At 58.7% G+C, this 19,531-nt stretch overlaps 1 protein-coding gene across 3 annotated transcripts in view; it reads left to right on the forward strand.

The window, feature by feature from the left end:
• The first annotated feature begins 618 nt into the window (after positions 1 to 618).
• The window catches only part of plcb3 (phospholipase C, beta 3 (phosphatidylinositol-specific)), a 41,812-nt gene continuing 22,899 nt past the window's right edge, over positions 619 to 19,531 (forward strand). For 2 of the 3 annotated variants that reach the window (XR_015927741.1, XM_088609044.1), the window contains exons 1-2: positions 10,241 to 10,369; positions 10,797 to 10,874. Coding sequence is in view for 2 of the 3 variants with exons in the window: in XM_088609044.1 (XP_088465170.1) it covers positions 10,256 to 10,369; positions 10,797 to 10,874 (192 nt within the window). In the remaining variant the exon portion in view is untranslated. Of the gene's footprint in view, positions 1,417 to 10,240; positions 10,370 to 10,796; positions 10,875 to 19,531 lie in introns of those variants that run through there. The other variant, XM_088609045.1, reaches the window with a different exon arrangement.

Consider the following 19,531-nt stretch of genomic DNA (forward strand, 5'->3'; position numbering starts at 1 on the left):
CGGGGTCCCAGTCCAAGATGAGCCCCTACAGCTAAGGAACCCCACTTCAGGGTCCCAGACCAAGATGAGCCCCTACAGCCCAGAGACCCCAGTTCAAGGTCCCAGTCTGGGACGACCCCTGACACCCAGGAGACCCCAGTTCAGGGTCCCAGTCCAGAGATTATTGCTAGTATACGGCAAGACACTATTAATGTCCATCTGCTAGGCTTGTAAAATGCCCACCGTGAAATGGTTTACTTGTGTTTTTTTTTTTTTATCTCCACAGAGTGTCCAGGAGAACAAATCGCCAGGGGGGCAGTACCGGCGAGACCGGACAACAACCACGTCCACAAGGTGAAAGGCAGGCGGGACGGGCACAACACCGAGCTACAAAGAGGAGGAGACACGAACACCACAGAGTTCCGTTTTTCTGCCCGAGCTTGGCGGGGAGAGAGAATAAGGAGGGGGGGGGGGATCTTGTGTGCCTCATACAGGGGAAGAGGGAATTCATTTTTATTTTTTTGGGGGGGAAGTGGGAGTTTTTAGGGCGTGCTCCTACCAGCGCGGCGACGAAAGCAGGAACTAGATATAACTCACGGCCACTCGCCGGTTAAAAATGGCAGCCCGGCGCCCGAGGGGTTAAGACGGCTTGTCCGGGGAGCCGGACGACATTCCAGGCTGGGAGCGCCGAGTAATCCCGTGTAATTTGCCGGGAAGGGGGAGAGGGAGATGGGGGGGTCTGTGCGGGTTGCCGATGACAATTCCCCGCTGCTCCTTTAAGACGTGCCCGACTTTTAATCTTCCCAGCGTTTATTATTTAAGTACTCGAGAGAAAGACCCGCCTCCGGAGGACTGAGGGGAGGGAGGGAGAGGAAAAAAAAAATACCCAACATCTTGGGCTTGAACTGCGATTGACAGCGATAATTGAACAACTTCTTCAGCAGAGGCGAAGGAAGCTCCCTCCCTCCCTCCGCCTGTCCACACTCACTCACTCACTCACTCTCTCTCTCTCTCCAGAAACATGAGCGACAGAAGCCGAAGCGTTTCAAAGAAGGAGGAAAAACACTGAAAAAAAAAACGGAGTTGAGGAGAGCCGGAGACGGAGAGGAAGCAGAAAGTTTTCCAGGCGCGTCGGGGTGGCGGTTCGGCGCTCGTCCGGAGCTCCGGGAAAGGAACGCGGAAAGAAACGCAAAAGCAAAACGGAGGAGAGAGAGAAAGCGGAGCAGCAGGAGCAGCAGCAGCCCCGAACCGGGTCCCCGTCCCTTCCCTGACCCCGACGCGGAGCTGTAGCGGCGGGGAGACCGAGCGGCACCCCCACACCGCCCGCGGCGCGGCGAGATGGCCGGGGCGCGACCGGGAGTTCACGCTCTGCAGCTCAAGCCGGTCTCGGTGCACGAAACTCTGAGGAAAGGGAGCAAGTTCATCAAGTGGGAAGAGGTAAGAAGACCCACCACCACTACCACCACCACCACCACCACCCTGGGCCCTGGCAAAGACGCGCGTCGGTTTATTTCTGGCTGATTATGATTATTGTCTTTGCGAGCGCAGCTCGTGTTTACGTCCAGGTTGGCCGCGCTCAGGCGGTAGACCTGCAGGGCTGGTGTCGGCGGAGGGGTAGGAAAGCGAGAGGAGTCCCCCGCTCCCCGCTTCTCCTAGTGTTTTAATTAATCTGGCGGGGGGGGGGTGTCTGTGGAGAATTTTTTTGTCCCAGGGAGACGAGGGACGCGAGAAATATGGGGTTGGGGTGGGGAGGAGGTCGGTCGGTCGGTCGGTCGGCGCTGCGATTCGAGAAGCGAAAGTGTGCCGTGAGTTTTGGTTGTTAGCCCGTGGGTGGGAAGGAGTGGAAAACAAACAAAAAAAGTCCTAACTGGGCCCTTCGTTCAAGACCAATGTCACCGCGTCGACGAGGGGTTGATGGGCGCTTCGCCCGTGGGGGGGGGGTGTGTATACATGTCCTTAGTGGCAAAGTTGTCAGGTTGTTTCGTGTTGCGTGGTTGCCCGGCTGTCTTCCGCGAACACCCCTCGGCAGAGTGAAAACAAACTCGCCTTGCGAAGGTGTGTCGACATTGTGTGTGTGTGTGGGAGGGGGGGCCCAGCTTTGTCAGGGCTGCTGTAGTGACTGAACCGAGGGGGGTAACGGACGGGGTTTTCGGGGCCTCGCCCGGCTTTGTGATGGTCGGGTTCAGGGGGACGCCGGGAGGGCGCGCAGGGGTTCCCGGGTGGGACACGAACCGCTGGCGGGGCTCGGGACTTCCCTTCCGCTGCTGCTGCCGCCGCCGCCGCCACGGACGTGCTGAAGGTGGCCTGCACGAGCCAGGAGGAGAGAGTCTCCCACTACATGGCGGTCCGGTCCGGTCCACTCCAGGTGTGACAGTGCTGTCAGTCAGACTCCCAGTGCGCAGCAGTCTGATCCGCTCCAGGTGTGACAGTGCTGTCAGACTCCCAGTGCGCAGCAGTCTGATCCGCTCCAGGTGTGACAGTGCTGTCAGTCAGACTCCCAGTGCGCAGCAGTCTGATCCGCTCCAGGTGTGACAGTGCTGTCAGACTCCCAGTGCCCAGCAGTCTGATCCGCTCCAGGTGTGACAGTGCTGTCAGTCAGACTCCCAGTGTGCAGCAGTCTGATCCGCTCCAGGTGTGACAGTGCTGTCAGTCAGACTCCCAGTGTGCAGCAGTCTGATCCGCTCCAGGTGTGACAGTGCTGTCAGTCAGACTCCCAGTGTGCAGCAGTCTGATCCGCTCCAGGTGTGACAGTGCTGTCAGACTCCCAGTGCGCAGCAGTCTGATCCGCTCCAGGTGTGACAGTGCTGTCAGTCAGACTCCCAGTGCGCAGCAGTCTGATCCGCTCCAGGTGTGACAGTGCTGTCAGTCAGACTCCCAGTGTGCAGCAGTCTGATCCTCTCCAGGTGTGACAGTGCTGTCAGTCAGACTCCCGGTGCGCAGCAGTCTGATCCGCTCCAGGTGTGACAGTGCTGTCAGACTCCCAGTGCGCAGCAGTCTGATCCGCTCCAGGTGTGACAGTGCTGTCAGTCAGACTCCCGGTGCGCAGCAGTCTGATCCGCTCCAGGTGTGACAGTGCTGTCAGTCAGACTCCCAGTGCGCAGCAGTCTGATCCGCTCCAGGTGTGACAGTGCTGTCAGACTCCCGGTGCGCAGCAGTCTGATCCGCTCCAGGTGTGACAGTGCTGTCAGACTCCCAGTGCACAGCAGTCTGATCCACTCCAGGTGTGACAGTGCTGTCGGTCAGACTCCCAGTGCGCAGCAGTCTGATCCGCTCCAGGTGTGACAGTGCTGTCAGTCAGACTCCAGGTGCGCAGCAGTCTGATCCGCTCCAGGTGTGACAGTGCAGTCAGTCAGACTCCAGGTGCGCAGCAGTCTGATCTGCTCTAGGTGTGACAGTGCAGTCAGTCAGACTCCCAGTGTGCAGCAGTCTGATCTGCTCCAGGTGTGACAGTGCAGTCAGTCAGACTCCAGGTGCGCAGCAGTCTGAGCTGCTCAGGACTGACAGGGCTGTTGGTTGAAGTCTGACTGCGAGCCAGCAGGGTTTCTCCACTTGTTTTGTCATCCTTCGGACCAGAATGGCCTGGTGGTCCGTACAGTACAGCGCTGGTTTCTTTAGGCTCTTCCCGGTCAGCCGTGTGGACAGAGTGCATCTCCGGCGACGTGCGAACGAGCCTCGTCACCGTCAGTGTGATTTCACTGCCTCTCACCTGGCCTGGTGTGTATCCAGGGAAAACGCGCAGCACATAGTGGCCTGTCCCTTATATGGGTTTTCTTTCTGGTGTGTCTGAATCGTCCCTCTCTGCGTTTGTTTACCCTGTGAGGGACTGGCGTCCTGACTGGGGGTGTGTGTGTGTCTCCTGTGATGGACAGGTGTCCTGACAGGGAGTGTGTGTCCTGTGTCCTGTGATGGACAGGTGTCCTGACAGGGAGTGTGTGTCCTGTGTCCTGACAGGGAGTGTGTGTCCTGTGTCCTGACAGGGAGTGTGTGTCCTGTGTCCTGTGATGGACAGGTGTCCTGACAGGGGTGTGTGTGTGTGTGTGTCCTGTGATGGACAGGTGTCCTGACGGGGGGGGTGGGGTGTGTGTGTGTGTGTGTGTGTGTGTGTGTGTGTGTGTGTGTGTGTGTGTGTGTGTGTGTGTCCTGTGATGGACAGGTGTCCTGACGGGGGGGGTGTGTGTGTGTGTGTGTGTCCTGTGATGGACAGGTGTCCTGACGGGGGTGTGTGTGTGTGTGTGTGTGTGTGTGTGTGTGTGTGTGTGTGTGTGTGTGTGTGTGTGTGTGTGTGTGTCCTGTGATGGACAGGTGTCCTGACAGGGGGGGGTGTGTGTCCTGTGTCCTGTGATGGACAGGTGTCCTGACGGGGAGTGTGTGTCCAGTGTCCTGTGATGGACAGGTGTCCTGAGCAGAGTGTTGTCATACCTGTTGCGTGTGTAGGATGGGCTCCAGGCTGCTGTGTCCAGGGAATGTGCGGGATGCAGGATGGATGAGGGCTTGTCTCTGGAGTTGCTGTATGGGCTGTAGCTCCTCTCTCGGCTGAAGGCCGCACGGCGGACGCGTCTTGTCTGGCGCGGGCTCTGTCCCGGCAGCGGCGGCGATTCCCGCGTCTGTCCCGCCCCTGAATCCTGTGGTTCGCGGACGACGCTGGAAAGAGCGAGCAGGATTCCCGGGAATCCCGCTGGGGGCCGTGGAGATCGGCCCCGGGGGGGGGGAAGGAGCCAGCTCTGTCTGCCCGGCCGTCCTGCGTCTCTCTCCGCTCCTCGGCACGATTCCCGGGAATGGAGCTTCCCGGGGAGCCGGCTGGGAGGCGGGGAGGCAGGGAGTGTGCGGAAACTGCAGGAGCCAGCTTGTTCTGTTGTGTCCGTTGTGGTTTTTTCTCTTTTTTTTTTTTTTTTTTCCCCCCGAGAAGGACAGACGACAGGGAGGGAGAGACTGAGGGGGAGCTTTCGAGAGGGAGCGAACGCGCACGAGAGGGAGGGACGGAGGGGGCGTGCCCGTGCACGAGAGGCAGGGAGTGAGGGAGGGAGGGGGCGTGTCTGTGCACGAGAGGGAGGGAGGGGGCGTGTCTGTGCACGAGAGGGAGGGAGGGGGCGTGTCTGTGCACGAGAGGGAGGGAGGGGGTGTGCCTGTGCACGAGAGGGAGGGAGGGGGCGTGTCTGTGCACGAGAGGGAGGGAGGGGGCGTGTCTGTGCACGAGAGGGAGGGAGGGGGCGTGTCTGTGCACGAGAGGGAGGGAGGGGGGCGTGTCTGTGCACGAGAGGGAGGGAGGGGGCGTGTCTGTGCACGAGAGGGAGGGAGGGGGGCGTGTCTGTGCACGAGAGGCAGGGAGTGAGGGAGGGAGGGGGCGTGTCTGTGCACAAGAGGGAGGGAGGGGGCGTGTCTGTGCACAAGAGGGAGGGAGGGGGCGTGTCTGCACGAGAGGGGGGAAGTGGGCGTGTCTGTGCATGAGAGGCAGGGAGGGGGTGTGTCTGTGGTCTGTGCACGAGAGGCAGGGAGTAAACGAGGGAGGGGGCGTGCCTGTACATGAGAGGAATGGAGGGGGCGTGTCTGTGCACGAGAGGAAGGGAGCCAGGGAGGGGGCATGTCTGTGCACGAGAGGCAGGGAGGGGGCGTGTCTGTGCATGAGAGGACTGGAGGGGGCGTGTCTGTGCACGAGATGGAGGGAGCGAGCGTGCTCGTGCACGAGGGAGAAACACTGAGAACTGAGAACTGCTGTTGCATCAGAGGGCCGAATAAGGAAACATCTAGAAACCTCCACTTGTGCCTTACAAGTTTCCCTGCGGAAATTAAAGAGCACATTCCGCCTCTCCAGGGCAGCGTGGGAGTGCGGTGCTTTCTAAATATTTATGGGGGCTGTTTTGATTAGTTGTTACCGTTGGAGTGTAAGTCTGTTAGTAAAGAGCGTTGCTTTTATTCAGTTTTCGCCACAGGACACAGACTTTCTGTGTTCAGAAAGAGTGAAAATAACACAAAAATGCAGAACTGTGTCTTGGACGCGGATGCCATTGAAGGGCACAGAGAGAACTTGGCAGCACAGGGTCATAGTTACCCCAGGCCAGCTGGCATGGGACCAGTGCAGTCCTGTTAGACCAGGAGGACAGCTTGTCCGGTCTTGTTAGACTGGGAGGACAGCTGGTCTGGTGGTCCGGGTCCGGACCTGTTAGACCGGGAGGACAGCTGGTCTGGTCTTGTTAGACTGGGAGGACAGCTGGTCTGGTGGTCCGGGTCCGGACCTGTCACACCAAGAGGACAGCTGGTCTGGTTGTCCAGGTCCAGTCCTGTTAGACCAGGAGGACAGCTGGTCTGGTCTTGTTAGACTGGGAGGACAGCTGGTCTGGTGGTCCGGGTCCGGACCTGTCACACCAGGAGGACAGCTGGTCTGGTGGTCCGGGTCTGGACCTGTCACACCAGAAGGACAGCTGGTCTGGTTGTCCAGGTCCGGTCTTGTTAGACCAGGAGGACAGCTGGTCCGGTCTTGTTAGACTGGGAGGACAGCTGGTCTGGTTGTCCAGGTCCGGTCTTGTTAGACCAGGAGGACAGCTGGTCCGGTCTTGTTAGACTGGGAGGACAGCTGGTCTGGTGGCCTGGGTCCGGTCCTGTCACACCAAGAGGACAGCTGGTCTGGTTGTCCAGGTCCGGTCTTGTTAGACCAGGAGGACAGCTGGTCCGGTCTTGTTAGACTGGGAGGACAGCTGGTCTGGTGGCCTGGGTCCGGTCCTGTCACACCAAGAGGACAGCTGGTCTGGTTGTCCAGGTCCGGTCTTGTTAGACCAGGAGGACAGCTGGTCCGGTCTTGTTAGACTGGGAGGACAGCTGGTCTGGTGGCCTGGGTCCGGTCCTGTCACACCAAGAGGACAGCTGGTCTGGTTGTCCAGGTCCGGTCTTGTTAGACCAGGAGGACAGCTGGTCCGGTCTTGTCAGACCAGGAGGACAGCTGGTCTGGTGGTCCGGGTCCGGACCTGTCACACCAAGAGGACAGCTGGTCTGTTGGTCCAGGTCCGGTCTTGTTAGACCAGGAGGACAGCTGGTCCGGTCTTGTTAGACTGGGAGGACAGCTGGTCTGGTGGCCTGGGTCCGGTCCTGTCACACCAAGAGGACAGCTGGTCTGGTTGTCCAGGTCCAGTCCTGTTAGACCAGGAGGACAGCTGGTCCGGACCTGTTAGACTGGGAGGACAGCTGGTCTGGTGGTCCAGGTCCGGTCTTGTTAGACCAGGAGGACAGCTGGTCCGGTCTTGTTAGACTGGGAGGACAGCTGGTCTGGTGGCCTGGGTCCGGTCCTGTCACACCAAGAGGACAGCTGGTCTGGTTGTCCAGGTCCGGTCTTGTTAGACCAGGAGGACAGCTGGTCCGGACCTGTTAGACCAGGAGGACAGCTGGTCCGGTGGTCCGGGTCCGGTCTGGTAGTTGAGGGTAAGTGGCTACATGAGGTGGCGGGTGGCTCTCTCTCTCTCTCTCGGTCCCGGGCCGGGCAGGAGACTGGCTCCGTGCGTGTGGGATACTGTGAGAGAGAGAGAGACGGAGCGCTCTGGAATGTGGGCGTGGGAGCCCGGCAACCTGCCCCAGCTTGCCTGCCCCCCGGCTCGAGCTGGGCCAGGCCTCGCGCGGGCGGAGCGGCGCGGCCCCCCCGGGGGGCGTCAGCCCTGTGGCGGGGTGACCCCGATGCGAATGTGGGTAAGTAAGTCTGGGACCGGCGTCCTCAGGGTCTGCTCCGCGCACGGGTGAATTCCTCTCCTCCCTATTTTAGGGCCGTCCCCTCCCGAGACTTAACCCATAATCTCCTGGAAGATTAATTGATTCTTCGTGATGGAAATAAGCCTCCTGTCATCTGCTCCTTGGGGTCTTGTTTTTTTTTTTTCTTCCTGTTTTATCAGTTTCTGCATCACCCAGTCCAGTCTGGGTTGCAGAAAGGAATCCTGGACTGGACCGTGTTGCGGTGCACTGGGAGCCCGTTTGACAGCGGAGTAAAACCCGGAGCGGATCAGACTGCTGCGCACTGGGAGTCTGACTGACAGCACTGTCACACCTGGAGCGGATCAGACTGCTGCACACTGGGAGTCTGACTGACAGCACTGTCACACCTGGAGCGGATCAGACTGCTGCGCACTGGGAGTCAGACTGACTGCACTGTCACACCTGGAGCGGATCAGACTGCTGCGCACTGGGAGTCTGACTGACAGCACTGTCACACCTGGAGCGGATCAGACTGCTGCATACTGGGAGCCCCTTTGACAGCGGAGTGAAACCCGGAGCGGATCAGACTGCTGCGCACTGGGAGTCTGACTGACAGCACTGTCACACCTGGAGCGGATCAGACTGCTGCGCACTGGGAGTCTGACTGACAGCACTGTCACACCTGGAGCGGGTCAGACTGCTGCGCACTGGGAGTCTGACTGACAGCACTGTCACACCTGGAGCGGATCAGACTGCTGCGCACTGGGAGTCTGACAGCACTGTCCCACCTGGAGCGGATCAGACTGCTGCGCACTGGGAGTCTGACTGACAGCACTGTCACACCTGGAGCGGGTCAGACTGCTGCGCACTGGGAGTCTGACTGACAGCACTGTCACACCTGGAGCGGGTCAGACTGCTGCGCACTGGGAGTCTGACAGCACTGTCACACCTGGAGCGGATCAGACTGCTGCACACTGGGAGCCCCTTTGACAGCGGAGTGAAACCCGGAGCGGATCAGACCGCAGTAAATCGCAGTGCTGTGCCTGCCACGTGCCTGTCTGTCAGCGCTCTCTCTCTCGCTCGCGGGTTTGACTTGCCCAGCTGGCCGTCTGGGTGTCAAACATGCGGTCTCAGTTCGCAGGCTGTTGAGAACGAGCTCCAGGCAGCTCGGCGCCGAGGTCGCGCGAACGTGTGAAGAACCAGCACCACCGCCTCCACCTCCTCTCCCCTCCCGCCTCTCGAGCTGTCTGCGCCTGCCAGAGGAGGCTGGGGTTCGAGAGGGGGGTGCCGGGGTCACTCCCTGAGGGGCGCTAGGAGGTCGGCCCCCCCCTTCTGTTGCCAAGTCCGTCTCCCACCTGACCCTTCCCCTCTGGAGCTACCCTGGATCAATTAAGCAATTAGAGCCTTGTGTGGATCAACGTCTTGAGGTGGTGTTGGTGGGGTGCTTGGGGTGCCCTCTGGTGGCGGAAGAGGAAACGCTTGTCTGGGTTCCGGTTCTGACCAAATGGGTCTGGCCAGTGGGGAGAGGCATCGTCAGCGGGCCAAGCAATTTGTTCCTGTCCCGTTCTGGTGGAAGCTCGGCTGCGTCTCTCTCTCTCTCTCTCGGCCTGGTGATTGCGCCACGCCACCCTGCGGGTGGACACATGATCAGGACAGGCCCCCACCCCCACCCCCGCCGCGACATTGCGACAGCGCAGGGCTCCAGGAAGCTCCGCGCAGATAAAGCCCCAGCGCCGCGCCGCGAGAATTAACCCCTTTGTAGGCCGGGACCCGGCTGTTCTGTGGCCGGAGCCAACCGTCTGCTGGTGACGCTCAAGGTGATGAGCGAGAGGCGGCCATCTGGCGCTGAGCCGGGTGGGATTCTGGGATCTCCTGTTGCTTCGACAAAACTGCCGGCTAGCTTGTTCCACGCTCCCACCACTCTCTCTGCGCAGAAGGGCGTCCTGTTCTGACTGGGGGGGGGTCTCATCCAGCGGTGTCACGATTGAAGCTTCAACCACAGGGCTGGGCAGCTTGTTCCCCGCTCCCGCCGCCCTTTGTGTAAAGCAGCCCCTCTGGGGCTCATTTTTAAACGCAGCTCTGTTGTTTTCCATTTGTGTCCTTGGGGGGGGGCTGCTGTTGGTCTCGACGAAACCCAGTGAGGTGCCTTTGTGAAATCGGAAAGGCTGCAAGTGTTGTGGGAGGGGGGGGGGGTTGTGTCCTTTCCTGTTGGCATTCTGAGCTCACCGGCTCCCCCTGCAGGTCGCGAGGGTCACTGCACCGCCGTCCTGAGGTCAACGTGCGCGTGGCCGGCCCGGTCCGAGCCGGGACGCCGACTGGCTCGGCCTCACGGCGCCTCTCCCGCGCGCGGCGAGCGTCTCTTTCCTCACCCCGCCGCTGGCAGAGCCGCGGGATAAATATAGTCCCCCTGTGCCAAGCGCCAAGTGCCTCTCCGATATTTCCTCCGGCACCTCTCCACAGCCACTTGCAGGAACAGACAGGTGTTTATTCAACCCACAAGTGGCATCGGCGCAGTTTAGCAAACAGTCATCCGCTCCAGAGATGGGCGGCCTGCGCTTGTGTCTGTGAGCGCGCGAGACGCTCCGTGAGATTAATCGAGCGAGCACAGATGCTGGGGAGGGCGGGGGGGGACGTCTTTACGCTAAGGGAGGTGGGTGACTGGAACGAGGGGGTCACCCCTGCTGTTGCTGCGCTGTGGGATCTGAAAGGGCTTCATCAGCAGGTGGTTAGTCATGTGAAGCTATCGTCTTCATAATTCTTGTGTCCTTCTGTGTGTCCTCTGCAGCCTGTCTCTCTCCTCTGTGTGTGTGTGTGTGTGTGTGTGTGTGTGTGTGTGTCCTCTACAGCCTGTCTCTCTCCTGTGTGTGTGAGTGAGTGTCCTCTGCAGCCTGTCTCTCTCCTGTGTGTGTGTGTGTGAGTGAGTGAGTGTCCTCTACAGCCTGTCTCTCTCCTGTGTGTGTGTGTGTCCTCTACAGCCTGTCTCTCTCCTGTGTGTGTGTGTGTCCTCTACAGCCTGTCTCTCTCCTGTGTGTGTGTGTGTGTGTGTGTGTGTGTGTCCCCTCTACAGTCTCTCTCTCTCCTGTGTGTGTGTGTGTGTGTCCTCTACAGCCTGTCTCTGACCTGTCTGTCGGTGTGTTTGTCCTCCACAGGAACCTCCCAGCAGAATCCTGATCACCCTGAAGGTTGACCCCGATGGCTTCTTCCTGTACTGGACGGGTCCCAACATGGTGAGTCGGGCCTGCCTGGGCCTGTCTGAACACCCGCCTCCTCCCTGTGCCCCCTCTCCCGCTCCGGCCCTCCCCCGTCTCTCCCGCTGTGTCTATTCCTGGACTGGGAGCTGCAGGGCGCTCATGAGGGCAGCTGTCCGGCCGGCCTTTTTTTTCCCATGTCCTTGGCCTCAGTTTCCGAATCTTTCTCCCTTCTGTGGGGAAGACTCACGGGGCAGTTTTGCTGCTGCTGGGGTGGGATGAAACTGCACACAGTGTAACGTCCTGGACTGATACCCCCCCGGTTCCCCTCTGCGCCCCCACTGGGATTCAGCCATCCCAGTCTCTGCAGGACTGGGACACTGCTGGGCCCCTGGATTGGATCGAGGATATCTGGGATTAATTCAGGGATTTTCTGCTCCTGGGGGGAGCCTCTCTGATCTCCCGGATCTGATCCATGCCTAAGCGCGTCGCCAGAGCTGGGTTTTTACATCGGTGGCGCCGAGGCATCAGGGTTTCGGGGCCGCTGATGTTGGGGTGCTGGGGTCCCGAGATGTAGGGGATCAGCGGCGTTGGTGTCGGACTCAGTGGTGTTGGGGTGTTGAGACTTCAAGTTCAGTGGTGTCAGGGTCAGTGGTATTGGGGTGTAGGGGGTCAGTGGTGGTGAGGTGTTGGGGTGGCAGGGCTGGGTCTCTCTCCAGTATTCCTTCGCCACAGTGGGGACCACCAGGGGGCGCCTGCGGGCTCGCGATGACGTCAGGAGTGAGGCGGCCCAGCTCCTCCAATCGGAGCTCGCCCTCCAGGTCACATGACCCCAGCTCCATCAGGTGGGCGTGTCAGAGGAGGCTGTGAATGGGCAGCCATACCCCCGATAACAATTAGGAATTAAAACAAGTAGAATGTCCTACAAATTACGGCCTGATTCCTTCCATCCATCCATCCATCCATCCAGTACAGGGTCGCGGGGAGTCGGAACCGATCCCAGTCCATCACGGGAGACCCACAGACACGTTCACACCAGGGCCAGTTTTCCCAGAAGCCAGTTCACCCGCTCATGTCTCTGGACTGTGGGAGGAAACCCATGCAAACGCAGGGAGAACGCGCGAGCTCCCCACAGACAGCACCCAGGTCCCCCACACTGCTGACCCCTGCGTCGCAGTGAAAGGACGCCTGGCTGTAGGCAGCGTGGGGGAGTCTCTCGGATGCCCCCGGTGTGATCTCAAACCGTGTAGTACTGTACCAGCGTTGTGCGGCAGGGCAGGGCTGAGCTGGGATTTATTTCCCCCCTTAATAATCTCCGGAAGAGCTCTCAATCTCCGTCCCGGAGGGGAAGCTGTATCGGGACAGTAGGGCGTTCGTCGCCGGAGGCAGGGATATAAAAACGGAATACTCCGCAGCCCTGTGGGAGCTGCTGTCACTAAGCAGGCCAGCTCTCTTGCATCCGCAGAGTCTCTCCTGTGAAAAGAACTGCACTCGGGGACACTTCCGAGAAGGTTTTTTTTTTTGCGTGCTCGTGATTGACGGTCCTGGGGCAGGTCTGGATTTTCTTCCTCCTGTCGGGTCCTGAGGCGTGTGTGACCGGGAGCTTCTCGTGCCAGCAGATCATGGGGGGTACAGCCTCTGCCTGGGGGCTCCCGTCTCTGGGACAAAAGACTCCCGCGTTCTCTCTCTCTCTGCCTTTCTTCCGTCTCTCCTCTCTTTTCCTTTTTTCCTCCTTCCTCTCTTGATTCTCCCACCCCTACTCTCCTTTTTCTCTCCTCCTCCTCTTTCCTCCTCCTTTCCTTCCTCTCTCTCTCCCCTCCCTATACTATCTCCTCTCCCTCTCCTCTCCTCTGTCTCCCTCTGTCTCCTCTCCCCTCCCTATACTGCCTTCTTGCTCTCTCTCCTCTCTTCCCTCTCCTCTTCCCCCTCTCTCTGCATGTCAGACAGTCCCAGCTGGGAATCCTCCAGTGAGCTTGTGTGTAAACAGAGGGAGTGCTTTTCCTCTCGGGGGTCTCGAGAGGCTCTCACTCCCCTGCCTGGTGCAATTAGGGCCGGGGACATTAACTGCGCGACTGTAGCTTCCTAAGAACTGCGCCATCTTTCTCACTGAGGAAAAATGTCTTTTTGATATTGTTGTCACTTTTTTTTTGGTGGGGGGGGGGGTTCTGCTCTCCCCCAGCTGTTCTTCAGTGGGATTGCTGAAGGGTTCTCTGCAGCCAGCCACAGGGGCGGCGCTGTTGCACGGTTTACCCCACCCAGCCAGTGCTGTTAGGTTCACTTATTCTGCTCCACTTGGGGAGTCCCATCGAGGGGGAGCTAGTGAGTTATCCCTAGAATGGACCCAACAAGGTCAGAACAGCAGAGCTCAGTCTGTTTTTTGAGCAGTGCCCGGCCTGGTCTCTACCCTGCCTTTGACGGGGTTAAAGGTACTTGCCCCGGTCTCAAGCCCTGTCTTTAATGAGCAACAGGCCTCAGTGCCCCCGGGCAGTAGAGTTGCACTGTGTTCCCAGCTGACCCCTGTCTCCCCCTGGGCCACAGGGGTCAGGTGAGGCTGGGGATCGGTAGGCCCCGCTTTCCTTTCTCCCCTCTGGGCTCCTCCCTCCTCTCCCCCTCTCTCCTTGTGCTCACACTGCCCCCTCTCTCCTCTCCCCCTGTCTGGTTCCACTTTTCCTGGCCAGAACTGATGGCATCTAATTAATTTACTAACGAGTGGGCAGCCTGCCTGCGGCCTGCCCACAGGGAAAACAAAGCCCTCTGTCTCCTGCTTTCTCAGCGTCTTCTCTCCCTCTCTGAGGTCTGCCTCCGGCTGTCTCTCCACGCCATTTTTCCGTCTCTCTGCCTTCGTCCTCTCTTTCTCCTTGTTCCTCCTCCTCCTCCTCCCTTGCTTTCTCCCTCCTCTCCTCCCTCTCTCTCTCTCCCTGTCTGACAGTGTGGGAAAAGGACACAGGAAGTCAAGCAGACATTCCCCAGTATAGGAGTGCCTGCTGGAGGCCATCGCCGTTTCCCAGAGAATCTGTCCTCAGGGCTGGGGACGGCAGGGACTCCCTCTCCTCCTTCCCGACTCTCCCCGTCTCTCCCTCTGCGTACAGCCAGCACGCGGACATATATACCGTAACCGCTGTGCACCTGCTGGAGATGTGGCGTGTCAACAGAGAGCCTGCTGTCTATACACTCCGCACCTGGTGTTTATGACCCTCCTCCATGCTGGTAGGAGCCCACAGCGCCCAGCGCTCTGATCCGCCCAAGGTCAGGCCCGCGTTGGCAAGCGGACTCCCGCTGCCCGGCGGTCGGATCCGCTCCGGGTTTTCCGCGGCGCCTTCATTCGGACGTGCGCTCACTGCAAAGGCACAGAAAAGGGGGATTTATTTGTCACGGACACACACCCACCCGCCAGAGGGGAAGCAGAGGACTTTTATTCTAGGAAGTCATTGCCTGACCAGCACCAAGAGGGGAGAGCTCGTTAACGCCGCGCTCGTTTTCAAAACCAGTTCCTCTTAATTCTTCCTGAGCAGCGCGAGCGCGAGAGTGAGAGTGAGAGAGAGAGAGAGCAGCAGAACAAAGATTGAGTCTCATGTTCTGAAAGTAAAACTCGAAGAGCGAGGAATATGACTGTAGGCTCTTTCATCTCTTGCCAAGCTCCCTATGCATGGCGCTGTTAAAACCCTTTAGTGACGGCGCCCGTTTCGCATGATGTCTACGTGTGGTTTCAAATGCAAGTGATGACCCGCCGCACACACCTTCAGAACCCCCCACCCTCCCTCTGTCTACATAAGACTGCCGTCACAATTGAGAGTATTATAACGGATAGCACTGCAAAACCCGGAGCGGATCAGACTGCTGTGCAATAGGAGTCTGATTCACAGCACTGCAAAACCCGGAGCGGATCAGACTGCTGTGCAATAGGAGTCCGATTCACAGCACTGCAAAACCCGGAGCGGATCAGACTGCTGTGCAGTAGGAGTCTGATTCACAGCACTGTAGAACCCGGAGCGGATCAGACTGCTGTGCAATAGGAGCTGAAATGACAGCGCTGTAGAACCCAGAGCGGATCAGACTGCTGTGCAATAGGAGTCTGATTCACAGCACTGCAAAACCCGGAGCAGATCAGACTGCTGTGCAATAGGAGTCCGATTCACAGCACTGCAAAACCCGGAGCGGTTCAGACTGCTGTGCAATAGGAGTCTGATTCACAGCACTGTAGAACCTGGAGCGGATCAGACTGCTGTGCAATAGGAGTCTGAAATGACAGCGCTGTAGAACCCAAAACATATCAGACTGCTGTGCAATAGGAGTCTGATTCACAGCACTGTAGAACCCAGAGCGGATCAGACTGCTGTGCAATAGGAGTCTGATTCACAGCACTGTAGAACCCGGAGCGGATCAGACTGCTGTGCAATAGGAGTCTGATTCACAGCACTGTAGAACCCGGAGCGGATCAGACTGAGCTGGTGTGAGGGTGGCGCCCTCTTGAAAAGCAGGCCAGGTGGGCTCCCTCCTGTGTTTGTCCATCATGACTGACGTTCAGTGGGATACAAAGCCCCCACCCCCCCCCCCTTCTCTCCTGCTTGCAGGCAGCCCCCACAGTCACGAGCTGCACGACGCCGTCGGCCATGAATGGTCAATTCATCGTCAAGCCGAAACTAATCTGATCGGTATTCGGGATCCTCAGTTCTCTTCTCCTGAAAAAAGCAGGCATGCAGCAGGAGGAATTTCTTCCTGATGCTCGTTAGATTCCCTCTTGCCGCCTGAGAACTCCGAAAATGTGTGACAGGGTCCCCGTCCCCTGAGTTTCAGGTTGTCGGGGGAGGAAGTGAGCTGTTGGGGTCGATACTGTAACTGTGGCTTCCTGTTTCTGACACAGGCTGTTTCTCCTTTGCGAGAGCCACTGACACAGTTGCGTGTGGTGGGTTTGAATGCAGGGCTCTGCTGTGGAAGTTGAGTGCACAGTCCTATACAGCACTGCACAGTCACTGGGCTGGGTAACAATCTGACCCAGGCTGGACCGGTGGGCTCTGGACTGTAGGGGTACGGTGTGACCCAGACTGGACCTGCGGGCTCTGGACTGTAGGGGCACAGTGTGACCCAGACCGGACCGGCGGGCTCTGGACTGTAGGGGTACAGTGTGACCCAGACCGGACCGGCGGGCTCTGGACTGTAGGACCCAGACCGGACCGGCGGGCTCTGGACTGTAGGGGCACATCGTGACCCAGACTGGACCAGTGATCTCTGGCCTGTAGGGGTACGGCGTGACCCACACTGGACCGGCGGCCTCTGGACTGTAGGGGTACAGTGTGACCTGGACGTGTGAACTGTTTTTCTGTTACTGCGGAAGAACGGGCCGATCTCGACGTTGTGCAGTGTTTGCTCAACGCTGTCCCTCACAATCTCACGTTAATGTTTGCATAACAAAGCAGCAAGGTGATAAGGAAAATGATATGTGTTTTTCTAATCGGTTCTGTTTTCATAATGCCGTTGAGTCTTGACAGAGGTCTGTCTGAAGAGATCACCCCTATATGGCTTTGTTTTACATTAGAGAACAGTGGCTGCTGTCAGGGCTGTTTCGTAGCAGTCAGATCCGCTCCAGGTTTGACAACATCGTCTGCTTCCTAGTGCACAGCAGCGTGGTCCCCTCCAGGTTTTTACAGCGTCATCCGATTCCCAGCACACGGCAGTCTGACCCGCAGGTCCCACAGTGCTGGACTGCGGCTGTGATGAATTACAGCACTCCCTAGACGGGGGAGAAACTGGGAGGTCGCTGGAAGTGACCAAGACAAGGGTGGGGTTTATCCAAAAATCCCCCTCTTTTTATATTGAGACAGCAGAGGCAATTCCTAAAAAACTCTAAACACCCCCGAATCTGTTTGTTTCATCTGCTCATATTGCACGAGAACCTTAGTGCTTTCTGGATCAGCCCGCTGTGCAATGGGATTCATACTGGCGGTACAGGAAAATGTGCAGTGGATCAGCCCGCTGTGCAATGGGATTCAAACTCTGAAGTAGAATCTGGAGTGGGTCAGGTTGACGGTGCAGTAAACTCTGGGGTGGATCGGCCTGCTCTGCAGTGGAATGGGATTCAGGTTGACAGTGCAGTAAACTCTGGGGTGGATCGGCCTGCTCTGCAGTGGAATGGGATTCAGGTTGACGGTGCAGTAAACTCTGGGGTGGATCGGCCTGCTCTGCAGTGGGAGCGTTTCGTGCTGCGAGGTCATGTGGGGCTGGGGGAGTGTGGGGGCAGGCTTGGCGACACTTGATATCCCTGTGAACAGGCAGCTGGCTCTGTGGGCGCGGCCTCGTGTGAACTCCAAGCTCTGGTCCCTCTCTCCAGCTCCACCATTCCTCCCTCCGTCTCTCTCTCGCCCTCTTGACCTCTCTCCCTGTCTGTCACTGTTTCCCTCTCTCATTCCCCCTCTCTCTCGCCGTGTTCCTTCTCCCCCTGTCTGTCTCTCATTCTCTCTGCTTCACGCTGTCTCTCTCTCTCTGTCCCCTCTGTCTTTATTACCACGACGGTGTCGGTTGTTTTGCCCGAGCACTTGAACGGCCGAACGGCAGCAAGGGCTCGCTGACACCAGCGCTCCTCTCCTCCTTCTAAGAACGGAAGACAGGTGACAAAACGAGACGAGGCCTTTCGGCTCAGTCTGGCCCATTTGATCGTTAGCAGTTAATTGCTCCTCTGTGATGCCACAGTATCGGCAGCTCGTTCCCCCCTCCCGCCACCCTCTGTGTGCAGAGGAGCCTCCTGTCCCGACTGGAGGAGCTCACCCAGCCGGAACCCGAAAGAAACCGGGGTCTCGGCTGCGACACCGCAGCTGAGCAGCTTGTCCCACGCCCCCGCCACCCTTTGTGTAAAGAAGTGTCCAAACCCCGGCTCTCTGTTTTAATGCTCTTCCGAGTTGACCGTGTCGGATGCCTCTGGGGCTTTGTAACACTTGTGGGGGGTGTGGGGGTTCCTCGTGCCCTTTCCCGCCACCAGCAACGGGAGCCCCTCTCTGTCCGCGCGGGCGGGAGAGGGAGCGTGGCGGGGTGCGCTCTGAGGAAATCCGCGCCAGGCTCGGCGCAGGCGGTCTCGTCCTGCAGGGGGGGGGTCGGCCGGGGGGGATTAAGATGAGGAAGGGAATGTGTCCGGACAGGGGAAGGCAGGCCAGCCCGAGAAGGGGATTAGGCCAGCGGAGCGTGCGGGAGACGGATCGGCGCCGACAGCCTGTGTCAAACCCGTTTAGCGCGGACCAGACGCGGAGCTCCGGAAAAGCCGCTTCAACGCGACCGTGCTGCGCGAGCCGCGACCGTGCGGAAGATCGAACCCGGAGCCCGGATCAGTGCTGCTCACTGGGAGGCTGACAACACTGTAAAACCTGGAGCGGATCAGACTGCTGCGCACTGGGAGGCTGACAACACTGTAAAACCTGGAGCGGATCAGACTGCTGCGCACTGGGAGGCTGACAACACTGTAAGACCTGGAGTGGATCAGTGCTGTGCACTGGGGTGGCTGACAACACTGTAAAACCCGGAGCGGATCAGTGCTGCGCACTGGGGAGGCTGACAACACTGTAAAACCCGGAGCGGATCAGTGCTGCTCACTGGGGTGGATGACAACACTGTAAAACCCGGAGCAGATCAGTGCTGCGCACTGGGGAGGCTGACAACACTGTAAGACCTGGAGCGGATCAGACTGCTGCGCACTGGGAGGCTGACAACACTGTAAGACCTGGAGTGGATCAGTGCTGTGCACTGGGGTGGCTGACAACACTGTAAAACCTGGAGCGGATCAGACTGCTGCGCACTGGGAGGCTGACAACACTGTAAAACCCGGAGCGGATCAGTGCTGCGCACTGGGGAGGCTGACAACACTGTAAAACCCGGAGCGGATCAGTGCTGCTCACTGGGGTGGATGACAACACTGTAAAACCCGGAGCAGATCAGTGCTGCGCACTGGGGAGGCTGACAACACTGTAAAACCCGGAGCCCGGATCAGACTGCTGTGCACTGGGGTGGCTGACAACACTGTAAAACCTGGAGCGGATCAGTGCTGTGCACTGGGGTGGCTGACAACACTGTAAAACCTGGAGCGGATCAGTGCTGCTCACTGGGGTGGCTGACAACACTGTAAAACCTGGAGCCCGGATCAGACTGCTGCAGAGCCCGGAGTCCACAGGGATCTTGTGTTGTCCTAGTAGCTCTCTTGTCTCCTCCCTCTCCCTGTCCACCACTTACACAGCCCCACTATCAGTCTATAAATATCCTCCCAGTTCCAGCCCCTGGCGCAGACAGGCCCCTGGAATGTGCACTCTTGAGCCAGTAGGAGGTCTGGCGAGACACCAGCCTACAGCAGCTGTTTCCTCCTGCTCAGTCCCAGTGGCCACTGCACCCCAGTTCTCCCCCTGTGGCCCTCCCCCCTTTTCAAAGTTCGTGCGGCCTATCGTAGCTTAGTCTGATGCAGCACGGACCCGGCAAGATCAGGGTACAAGCATGGTAGAAAGTGGTAAAGCTTGGTGAGATCAGGGTAAAATCACAATGAAGCCCAGTGAGATCAGGGTAGAAGCACATCACAGGGCAGTAAAGCCCAGTGAGATCAGGGTAAAGGCACATCACAGGGCAGTAAAGCCCAGTGAGATCAGGGTAAAGGCACATCACAGGGCAGTAAAGCCCAGTGAGATCAGGGTAAAGGCACATCACAGGGCAGTAAAGCCCAGTGAGATCAG

Source organism: Lepisosteus platostomus, chromosome 16, assembly GCF_059453375.1.
Source record: "Lepisosteus platostomus isolate fLepPlt1 chromosome 16, fLepPlt1.hap1, whole genome shotgun sequence".
Lineage (NCBI taxonomy): Eukaryota > Metazoa > Chordata > Actinopteri > Semionotiformes > Lepisosteidae > Lepisosteus > Lepisosteus platostomus.